Source organism: Fistularia commersonii, chromosome 3 (assembly GCF_037954325.1).
Source record: "Fistularia commersonii isolate RoL2024-O1a breed Wild chromosome 3, RoL_Fcom_v1.0, whole genome shotgun sequence".
In the NCBI taxonomy this organism is placed as follows: domain Eukaryota; kingdom Metazoa; phylum Chordata; class Actinopteri; order Syngnathiformes; family Fistulariidae; genus Fistularia; species Fistularia commersonii.
Genome location: NC_141286.1, coordinates 6,660,589 through 6,672,815, shown reverse-complemented (window position 1 = coordinate 6,672,815; position 12,227 = coordinate 6,660,589). Strand labels below are relative to the sequence as shown.

General features: G+C 41.1%; 1 protein-coding gene across 8 annotated transcripts in view; it reads right to left on the bottom strand.

Moving 5' to 3' along the window:
- elna (elastin a) overlaps positions 1-12,227 on the bottom strand; it is a 58,781-nt gene that overhangs the window by 24,922 nt on the left and 21,632 nt on the right. For all 8 annotated transcript variants that reach the window (XM_086143134.1, XM_086143140.1, XM_086143175.1 and 5 more), the window contains exons 6-8: positions 1,577-1,642; positions 1,334-1,402; positions 195-224 (exon numbers count right to left, since the gene is read on the bottom strand). In XM_086143134.1, the coding sequence (XP_085999260.1) occupies positions 195-224; positions 1,334-1,402; positions 1,577-1,642 (165 nt within the window). The remainder of the gene's footprint in view (positions 1-194; positions 225-1,333; positions 1,403-1,576; positions 1,643-12,227) is intronic.

Below are 12,227 nucleotides of genomic sequence, written 5' to 3'. Positions count from 1 at the left end.
AGTTCAAAGTGTCTAAAATTTACAGGTACATCATAAAAGATTGAACATTTGTGTGCAAAACCACTCTTTTTCACGCTGCGTTAACGTTGATCGAAAACATTCATTTTGGCTCTGGTCTGGCGCGCCGCGCACACATCAATCATAACGTTGTGTTAGTGTTCCTCAACTGGCGCTGCGGCCAAAAATCAGCTTACCTCCAAGTGGTAGCAGAGGGCCTCCAGCACCTGTGAGAGGATGGATGAAGAATATCAGTGCTATAGTATTAAGAAACAATCACACAATCAGTACATTTACGGTTCTTTCTTCTTAATGCTTTCTACTCAAATTTCCAGTGTGATCATAAGCATAAAGACAAAGTTGAACATTTAGCTGGTCATTTCCGTGACTGATTGGTTCATCGAGGGTGGTCAAAATTCCCAATTCTTTATGTAGAGTATACAAGTACAGGATGGAAATTTGGGATTTTTATAAAGAAGCTCTTGACATCACTGAGAAGCCATTCTTATCTTGCGCTTTCACCAGCAAGTGGTGAGATATTAAATATTTAAAGGTAGCACATTTGCTGTAAGTATGAAGGGAAAGCGTGCCACAATAATCGCTACTAAACAGCTCAAAACAAGTGATTGGAAAATGTTCGTTATCCGATAAATTCACAGCTGCTATTAGCTTTAACGCAATGACGGCAATTGGGGGGATTTTAGTCATTTTAATGAATCCCTACTTGAGTGCTAGTGATTCATCTGAATTCATCTGAAAGAAAATTCAGAGAAGAAAGAATCTAAGTGAAGCCAATATCACCAAACATTATGTTTAGCATATGGTGGGTCAAGCTATGGATTGTGTGATGCTCACGCAGGGCTAAGATACACAAATACTGACTTCTCTAAATATCACCAGTCGTTGTTTATTCTAAACTAAACTAACCCTTGTTTTCCTGTTGTCGAGAGTCCAAGTCAGTTAATCTTGCGTTGTCATGATAATATGGTAACAGTTTCAATTGAACTTTTATTTAGTTATGGGCTTAAAATTTTTTGATAATAATATTAAAAGAATATAATGTTTTTTATGCCAAGTAGGAGAAGCTTGGCCTTCACTTTTGAGGTGTTTGTGTTAAGCTAAGCTAAGCTAAGCTAAGCTAGTAATTACCTTCTTTTTACAGTCTTCAGGAGTTAACCTCCTAATCTCCTCACCTCAAATGGCTGAATTGGATCATTACGGGTAAAGTCACTTCAATATAGGTTTAGATATCAACCAATTTATTACAATGAAAAACATGTTACATAGGCTAAACAGGCACATTTAAAGCCAGAACTATGCCTGCTATTAGCTGTACCTCTTTTAGCAGCCTTCTGTCCAGCTCCAGGGAAGAGCCCCCCAGCGCCACCATATCCTCCATAACCACCTATTTCAACAAAAGGACAAAATGCTGAGTTAGGATAATACTTTAATATTGAAATATTAAAAGACAGATACATCACCGGGAACAGAATGGATCCAGCGGATATCAAATTACTCTCAAATATACTTTGCAACAAAACATCATTTTAAACTTGAGTTCCAAGTTTTATTTACTCACCTCCTCCCAATCCTCCAGGTCCAAGACCACCACCTCCAAGACCACCGACCCCTAAATTGCCATAGCCTGAAAAGGAAGAAAAAGAAAAACTGCCAATGGAATGACGGGGAAATGGTCGGTGTCTCAGAAACTCAAAAGACAGATCAAAACAATGTTCTTTCAACACTGTTTCCTCTTTCCTCCTATTTGTTACATGTCGTATTCTAAGAAAACATAACAAAAAAAACAAAGACAAACCATCATTTAACCTTTCAGCAAAATATTTCAGGGACTTGCATTTATAACAGATGTGGTAAAGTTAGAACACCTGGACAAAATATGACATATATGAAGTCATCACAAATACTTAACACATACGCACACACGGAAAACACACACGTACAGTATGTTTGGAGTTATATTGTATTCTAAACACTGGGGGGAGCTGTCTCTTATTTCTAAAAGTAAATAGCTCCAAATTATACAGTATGTGTTTTCACTTGACGCATGGATGGAGTTATATCCAAACTTGGAATTCATCTGACGAGAAGAAGGAAAAAAAAAGAACGAAAGAAGATTAGGAAATGAAATAAGCGTGGAAAGAGGGGAATGACATGGAGTAAACTGTTCACCACCTGCTCACTGACAAAAGTGGAGCCAATTGTACTGGCTCTGGATAATGCTCGGGGAATACTGAACATGAGCTGTAATTTGCTTCACAAATTTTGAAATCTGAATATTTACCTGCGTGATTTGCTGACTTTTGGATGCCATTTTATGACATGATTTGGATGGAGGTGATACATTTTAAGGAATTGAGAGTAAATGCAAATGCTGTAATGAATTTCAAAATTCACTTGACAGGCTCACTCATACTGTTAAAAAAAAATCACAGGCTGGGGCTAATAAAGGAATTCGCCTAATTTTGACAGGATAAATAGAGCACAGTTGGAAACTGTATTTAAAGTGACTTTACATTACTCACTGCCTCCAGCTAAAAGTAATTATCTCTCAAAGCATGAAAAATTAGCAGTATTATCACACTATTATCATACAAACTAGGGGCTCATGTTACGATAAGGGACCAAAAAAATAGTATTAAACAAAATGTGGAGATGTTGAAAATATTAATAATTTATTGGCTGGTAGTATTTGTAGATAATCTTACTATAAAGCTACTCTACGATATTTGTGGCATTAATTTTTACATACATTAGATATATCAGTGCTCCAGAGGCATTTAGAGTGAACACTGAACTGCCAAGCATCATTTACAGCTTTTCTTGGACATGCTGTTATCAGGTTGTGAGTCGGGAGGCCGAGCTCTCTGCGACAGCCGTCCGAAAACCGTCCTACAGCGCAGGGCTGTGGAGATGTGCGGGGCCGGGAAGTCACAGCAGAAGAAGATTCACATTTGGGAAATATTGGCTTGATTTAATATGAACACTAAAATAACTGATGGACAAGGCTACACCTGCATGGGCTGATTACTAAAAGAACCCAAAATATAAACTTGACGTGTCTTAACATCTCTGTTCAGCCTCTTGGATACGATAAAGTCCTGTGTGTCCTTCTGTTGGATTATCATTCACACCCCGTTTGGCTGCGGACGGCCCGTAAGTCGAAAGGTCACTGGATTGCTCAAAGGCACTGGACCAGGAAGTATGATGCTTACAGTTTTTAATAGCGAGTGCAGAAAGAGAGCCAGAGTTTGTAGTAGTGGGCGATCCATCATGAGGTTTGTGGATATATTAAACGGTGAATCATCATTGGCCTGGTGCTGAAATCCTGGACATGATTACTTTTATCAGTGTTTGTAATGACCCACGTACAACTGAACAAACGTATTATTGTTCAAGTGTCCCGCAATGATTTTAGACAGAGGCAAAACAGTGAGCTCCAACCGGACTACAAGCCACTATCTGACACTTCTGGCATCTTTGGAAAGCATTGTGTTCTATCAGGCCGGATCCATTAGGAGAGGAAAAGATGTGCAGCGGTGACTCATCGCTTTATTTTTCAACAATGTGCTCGAAACTTTCTTTCGTCCACTGGAAACAGATTGGTTCACGGTCCGGGCCATCTTCGGATCCGAGTGACAGCACAAAAGTATTATGGCGGCCACAACATTCAAAAGTGTAATATGTGATGTCAGTAATTTATATACTGCTTTAAATATCAATATGTAAAGGCTGATGTGTCTTTCTTGTGAGCTGTAAACCAGTAAAAAAGTATGTCTCTTCATTTTCTGGATGGCAGAGTAACTCATTTGATTTTCTCGCCTCAATACTTTAAATCTCTTTCGGTTCTGGTTCGATTTACATCCTAATAATGTTCTTATTTCCCAGATTAATTGACTGTGTTTTCACACATCTTAATGATACTTTAGTTTATCAGAACTTTTAGGATGAGAGCAAATCCTTAACATTTAACCAAGGGGCATCTCATTTTGGTCCGGGGGCCACATACGGCCTAATTTGATGTCAAGGGGGCCGGACCAGTAAAAGTTCAAATTTTTCCTTTGTTTTAGTGTGAAGGAGGTTAACAGGTAAATAATAAAAATCTTTATATGTCATAGACTGTTCCCCTAAAAAATCATGACGAATTAATATAAAAAAATGAATATTAAAAAAGAACTGATGAAAGTTAAAAAAGAAAATCTTGTCACTGTGGGAAAATTTGCCAATAGAATTTATTAGAAAATTGATTGGTAGCATGTATAAGGGGCGGCATCATGTTTACAAGGGTATTCTGTTTTTTAAACCAATCTTTTTAATTTTGCAGGGGTTTTTTGCTATTGTTTTTAGGGTTTTTATAGAAATAAGAAAAGTAAAAGATCATTTTTAACAATGTCACTGGATGGTTTTTTTTTGCAAAAAATCATTTTGTCTTTCAAATTTTGAAGCAAAAAATACATTGCAAAGTTACTTTTTCATTTTTTCCTTGTCTGTTTTTTTTTTAAATCCACCGTATAAACCCCCCGGATGCATGTGAGTAAAGACGCGCAGGGCCGCACCAACACAAAGATTTGATTTCAGGCAGGGGGCCACAAAATATTATTCCGAGGGCCACAATCTGGAAACCCCTGATTTAACCTATTTCTATTAAGAATTCCTTCTGAAAGTCATGCTCAGGGATGCATATCGAGGACTCCATTTTTGAGAACATGTACGTCCCATGTTAATAACTACTTGTAGAACAAGCTCCCCAATACGAGACCATCGCACTGGAGTAATGACTGTTCTTGGAACAGGAATAAATGTGAATTCTGCCAGTAAGCTTAAAAAAAAAGTTGCCTTAACAAGCCAAGAAATCTGGGGTAAGCCGTGAGCATGGGAAACAGGCTGAACAAGACAGAGGAGCAGGGTGAGACCATGGCTGGCGCCCAGTAACGTGCAGGGTGCCTGTAATGACACCGGGGATGGGAGAAGACGAGAGTTGGGTGATCCGTGACCCGGTCAAACAAGAATAGGCGCCTGGCCTCGCAGAAAGTTTGGCAAAGCCGCTGAGAAATCAGACCCGAGCTGTAATGCTCATGTGCTAATTCATCTCCCCTCAAGATTTAATCTGAATTTAATCTTTGTGTAATAACCACAGCAATCATTTCATATACAAATCAAAGCAATTGTGGTTTTCCGCCTCCACCCCTTTTAAATTAGCATGCTAACAGTGTAATGGCTGCGCAGTTCAAACAGGGAACGGATACATTATTTATTAATCAGTTGGATGCGTGCGAGTGTGTGTGTGCTGGTTTGTGTGAATGAAGAATGGAGAAAGATGGCGAGTGATGAAAAACCGTTCACGCTGTTTTAGATGCGACCGAAAAAGCCGTCAGCTGCCGCCACGTCCAACTCGACAGTGCGCTGAACTAAAGTCAACTAAAGTTAACTTAACAGCAAATGTAGACATGTTAAAAAGACACATTCACAGGATGTGTGTGTGCAGTATATATAAGTACATTTTTTGCAAATCATTCTAATCGAATACATTTCAACCTCATTTGTTAGTGTGGCAACAATTCAAAAAAGGGTGTAAGTCAATCGTGTATAGATCAGCGTAGGGAACTTGGCTTTCGCTCAGCCGCTACGAACCGGCCGGCCAACCAATTAGCCCTCTGTACTGAAAGATGTTAGATGGTCAAGAGAACGAACATGCCTTCTGGTGCTAAGACGAGATGAGCCAAATGGAACTGGACAAATAATCCAAGACTGTGCTAAGACCCCTTGGAATGTTGAAGTTGAAGATGCTTCAAGTGAAATAATAGCAACAGACTTGTTGTGCCGAGCCAACTGGCTGTCCCGAATAGCAGCTTGAGAAAATGGAAGATAATACTTGAAAATATGCGTTCAGTTTGCTTCGTTTTACTTTTACCCCATTAGATTTTTGGAGGAACGATGTTCCGTCTACTTAGGTGAAGCTCAGTCAGAGTAACGGGCTCTTTAGGTACTCGTCTCTACCTCTTGTGCAAGACTCAGGCCCCAAAATGGGTGTGGACGTACGAGAAAGGAGGCATCGTTTTCTGCTTCTGACATCATCTGACTACAGATAAAGTGAAAAGCTCTGAAGTAAAAACAAATACACAGCAGTGGGGTAATATTTGGAAATTTCATCCGAAGAAAAAACAAACGCAAACTAAGTTGTGCTGGCTGGGATGCCTCCTCCTGCAGTGTATTTACAAGTTTTAGTCTGCTTCTCCGTCCGCCCGATTAGCATTACCTTGTGAGGCAGCCGGTTTGTTTGACATCAAATGGGAATCTTGAGAATCCCGTCTGATGTTTTACATGGCCTGCACAAATTTTGCGGCGGAAACTTTATTGCCAGATTTCCACAGGGAGACACGTTTTTACCATCACACAGTGGATATCGTCATAACGTCCAACTCTACCCTTGAGGTTGTGTATTTTCAGGGTCCAGTAAAAGGCCACACAAACAAGTCGGACACATTTGTTGACTTGCCATCAATTGACTGATTGTGTATTTGGGAGATTGAAGTTTTGTTGCACAAAAGCTCACTGTTCAGCCATGTTTACAACACCATGGCAGCCCAAACAAGCATGTTTTTGTTGGACTCCTATTACTACAGCATGTCGGCTTCGCACAAATAGACCCGTCATAGTTCACATGTTATTGGACGTTTACACCAGTGTTGTTTTCTGTCATGAATCACACATGGAAAGTCTGATATCAAATCATCGATTTTCTTTGGTCCGACTCCCAGTATTAAGTTGACTGCTGACAAGATGAAGGGTTTTTGAACACCGGCGCATTGACTAATTTTCTCTGCGACCTTTGGGGCGAAACCGCAACCCCGGGAGACGACTTGAAACCACAGACAGAGGAACCCGACCGAAGGTCAGGGCTCTAAATCCAAGATGGCAGATACGGTAATATAATGTGACACAGGGGAGAAAACCGGGGGGGCTAAAACAATTAATTTATTAAAAAAACAGGAGGTGAGTCTTGCAGCGCAGAAATACATCACAGTTTCCCTCAGACCATTTGGATTCCTCGCACATTATGACCAAAAACACGGGCAGTTTCCATTCAAAAGAGCCTACAGGTTTTTTACAGCTGTGCGTCGACAAGTGCAGCAGCAGGTTGTTGGGGCGTAATTCGAGACGGTGTGGCAGTGAATTGTTGAGCGTCACCCAAAAGCGGAGATGAATTTGTGGTGGCGGATTTAAGACCGATCTCGGTAGGGAGACAGAAATGATTCCCCGTCCAGACCCACGCTGACAATGAGGGAACCTTGTTCGCAGATAAATCAAAATGCGACAAGGGGGGAATCTGCCATATCCCTCGCCTCCTGCTGCACCGGATCACAAGTTTCGGTATCTGAACCGAGGACCGACACCGGCCAGACAGTGTGAGTAAGGCTCACAAGGTGATGAATACGAGCCAGGGTGGACAGAAATATCTGGTTTCAATCTCACCACTGAAACGTCAAGCTCGCTCTCCACTGGGGTTGCCTAAGGCAGCGCTCTTTTTTTCACAACCAGATGGTTACCGAAGCCATTAATCAAAACAACTACCTTACCCTCGTCCTTCTCGTTTCTCCGTTCTATTGACTTTTGCCTTTGCTCTTTCTGCTCCAGTTGTTATCTAAATGGTTGTGCCGACATGGGTTGTTAATTGCAGCAACCGGTGGAAGCCAAATGTGAGGAGTGAATAATGGATTTGCTCGCTCCTCTCCATCTGATCCCCTTTCGTCCCCCTCTCTCCCTTTTTTCTTGCTTTTGTCAACCAGCTGGGACTTGTGAAGGATTCGATTTAAAACGGCGAAGAATTCCTCAGCGAGGTTCCTCCGTAACCGACGACAGATGCACAGAGAACAGATTCCGGCGCTACGAAATGTCCAGGAAATGTCGGAGCGTGTCTCTCGGCCTTCTTACTTCATTTTGGTTAAGATATAACTACGCAAGTGCTGTGCAATGACAAACGCTTGTGCTGGAGGGAGCCCGGGCGATAATGGAAACAAATGCGCATTTTCAATAGGACCAAAAAGATGTCGAAAGCAGCGTCGACGCTGTTGAGAGACCAATGAGAAGCAAGAATGGTACGGAATGCACACATGAATTTGCAGATGCTAGCAATCTGAACTGCCTTGCTCTTAAGTCTCCAGTCCAAGGGAGGGCTGTGACCATGTCCCTACGACTAAGACAGACAGGAAATGTCCGGGATGCTCATATCAAGTAGGCGCTCAAAGCAAGCCGACTTCAGGAAATGTGAATTAAAGTAACATCTTTCAGTTCCCTTTTTCTAGCGATGTATGAACCACCACTGAATTGTTGGTGTTGTCACTTTGACGCTCGCGCTGTCGGTCAGTTCATTCTTGGACAGCAACTTAACATTACAAGCGATGACCCGGCCGCATGATGTAAGTGCTGAAATTGAAAAAATATGTCGTCCCATTCCAACATATTTTTTTTTCCTGCTCTAGAAAGTCATATTTATTTCTTTTGAAAAGAAACCACAAAATCTGATTTTGTTCTTCTATTTTTTTGTAAGACTTAAGACTTGTGTGAGATGTGTACTTCACTCCCTAGGTAAAGTAGAATCCAGCTACAAAAACGCAAGAGACAAACCATGGTTGAACATAAAGCCATAATATCTTTATAGCATATCTTCCCAATAAGTTCGTCTTCAAAGACTTTTTCTCGGATTTTTGCAGCGACTGACGGACAGATTCTCCTCTTCAGCTGTGGTCCCTTCTAAATTTTCACTTTGAAAACTAAGCTCATCATTATGTCCTTCACAGTTATGACACCAGATTTTTATCAGTATCAAATTATCACAGCGCTTCACTTCCAAGCCGGTGGATAGATTTGCATTCTTGTGAGGTGACGCATGCCGAGATGGATGAAAACACAATGATGCGAGGTGCTGTAGTGATTCCAGATCGCGTGAGACACAAGTGGACACACTGAAACCTCAGTCCGCCTTCCCTTCCCCTCCCTTTCCTGTGACCTCTGCTGCTCCTTGTCACATCCAGGGTTCTCTCCGCTGTCAATTCCAGGTACCAAGCAGGGCTATTCACATGTTGGACTAGTTAAGAATTCACACTGTCTCACCGCTACACTCGCGATCTCTCCCGCGCTCGCGGACAACTTTGGCGCCGAGCCTTTTATTGTATTCCTTTTCCTCGCTCGTGGATCTGCGACACCGAAAAAGAGGTCTCGGAGCCTCGGCTTGTCTGTTTGCCAGATGACCCGTAGTGCACAATTATCTGAGCCCCTTACCGACAATCACGGAAGAGGTTTAAAGTTGCCTCACTCTCTTCAGATTTCAGCTCTTGGAACAGCGTCCAGATAAAAATCATCGTAATAAAACCGGACATTTAAACTGCTACATCAGTGTTACGGTGGGTGGTCAAGTATGACTTCTTTAGGGGACAGTTACATCATGTTGCAAAAAAGAAAGTGATCTGTTTCTCTCCCTGGTAAGAATTTACATTAACGAAATACCCCTTGGCAAACTTTGAGATTCTCGCCGAGGCCATTAATTTGGACAAAAAGAACATACGGCGCACTTCATCTCCGAGGACGTGAGCAATTCTCGCGAACAGCTCCGAATAAAACGGTAACTGCAAATGCCGAGTTTCAAATGAGCGTTACGAGCATTTGCCGAAACCGAGCGCCTTTCCCGGTGACGTCTGCGGCAGCGTGACCTCACCAGGCACGTCCGTCTCTTACCTCAGCGCAGCTCCGCAAACACATCCGTCGTTGCAAAAGCATACATATAAATATACTGCTCAAAAAAATAAAGGGAACACTTGAACAACACAATGTAACTCCAAGTCAATCACACTTCTGTGAAATCATAGTGTCCACTCAGGAAGCAACACAGATTCATTTTGACTTGTTTTAAGGACATTACATCAAAGTTGGATCAGCCTGGAGTTTGTTTTTACACTTTAATTTTGAGTGTGATTCCTAATCCAGACCTCCATGGGTTGATACAATTGATTTCCATTGATCATTTTTGTGTGATTTTGTTGTCAGCACATTCAACTGTGTAAAGAGCAAAGTATTTCATAAGAATATTTCATTCATTTAGATCTAGGATGTGTTTTTTAAGTGTTCCCTTTATTTTTTTGAGCAGTGTACATTACTGCCGTCTCTCGATTACACGAATGTGAGTCTGCAGGCAATATTGCCCAAATCCAGCGGGCGGGTTGTCATGACATTTTAAAAGAAACATTTAAAAAGAAAAGAAAAAAATATGCTCCTTCTTTTTCCGATTGTTCCCGCTTCAAATGGCAGAGGTGAAAACTTTTTTTTTTTTTTTTTTCAATTTTCATTTATCAAAATGTACTCATTAAAACTATGAATATAAGAGCCACTTCTGCAAGGAGGGAGCGGTGACATCACAAGCAGTTTGAAGCCAACGCCGGACCGTTATTCAGCAGATGATGTGGAAACTTAAGTCCGTCAGAGCGAAAACCTTGACAATAAGCTCTCAGCCTGGCCGCACATGAAAGAATGATCAAATTGGTAATGCGAGGTCCTTATGGATATAATTGTAACGTCACCAACGGGAGCGAAGCCTCACCGATTTTGAAGTTTAATTAAAAAAAAACAAGCGCTAATTGGGGAATCGTAACCAGTCAAGTGTAGCGTAATAGGCAGCACAAACAACTGCATGTCGACCAAGCTGGCTCCACATTTTGTGTTCTTCAAAAAACCCTTTTTTATCAATGAATGTCGACATTTCCTCCGTTTTGTTTTTTTTTTTTCTCCGTCTGCTGAACTCGTTTGTGGTCGCGAATTTCATCGAAATCCCTGAATTTCTGGAAATGATACTAAGACTTTGTTTTAACCAAGTGTGTGTTTTGACAGAATGTTGTAGTGTGAGTCAGAACACTAGTAAAATGAATCTTTCATTATGTCTGCCGTCTTTTTAAAAAAACGGTGCATTTTGTTAAAGACGGGAAAAAGAAACAATTGCATTAAACTTTTCAAGTCTGGCAAAGGGATTTTCCTGCACAAATTGTGCCATACACAAATTACAAGATTGAGTCTTAGTTTACTTTTTCATCTTAATAGAAAAGCGTTGAGGGATCTTTATGTATTTAGAGCACATTGGCATCATAATGCAGAGGCTCTTTTAAGTTGGTTGGCAACCCATTTTCTGACATTTCATTATTCATTACATTTCCGGAAATATTACGTGGAACTTTGTGGAAAAAATCCAGCAATTTTCCGAGTAAATTTTTCCTAGTAAAATGAATCTTTCATTGTGTCCGCCGTCGTTTTAAAAAAATGGTGCTTTTTGTTAAAGACGGGAAAAAGAAACAATAGCATTTAACTTTTCAAGTCTGGCAAAGGGATTTTCCTGCACAAATTGTGTCATACACAAATAACGAGATTGAGTTTTAGTTTACTTTTTAATCTTAATAGAAAAGCGTTGAAGGAGCACATTGGCATCATAATACAGAGGCCCTTTTAAGTTGGTTGGCAACCCATTCTCTGACATTTCATTATTCATTACATTTCCGGAAATATTACGTGGAACTCTGTGGAAAAAAATCCATCAATTTTCCGAGTAAATTTTAAAAACCCATCTCAACATGCAGTCTAATGATTTAAGTTTAGGCTTTGCATGTGGAAGAGTTGGCCGTCGGCCCCTTCGGAGAACCGTGCTCTGGGAAGCCCTCAAGTTTAAACTGTGCTAATTTCTTCGCCGTGCATTACGACATATCCAATGAGCTCGTGATGTCATTGTTTATGCTGCAAATAATACAAAGCAGAGCACGACATGCTATAAGCTGTCAGCTCGCACAGCCGCTTCTCCTCTTTCCCTGCTTCTGTGTTGAGAGGCCTTGCCTTCGGCTTTACCCACTGCTGAGGGAATGTCTGCCAAGCACGAGGCCCCGGCATGTTCGCTTAGCATCCTTAACTAAGCGCTTTTCACATTTTAACTCAGCTCAAATCCAGACACCATGCACAGTTAAGACAATGGAGATTCTAAATATCAGCATACAGGACGCAGTTTGGGAGTTTCTTATGAAGAGAAGGTCAGTTCTACAAACTATGGTTTTGGGGTGGGGGTGATGAACACAACAAACGCACTTTACATGGTATGTAAAGTTGGACGAGTGTGTTTCCTCACCCAGATGGTCAACATGTGCATCTAACTGCCATTTTACTGAATACCTTTCTGACAATTCAGG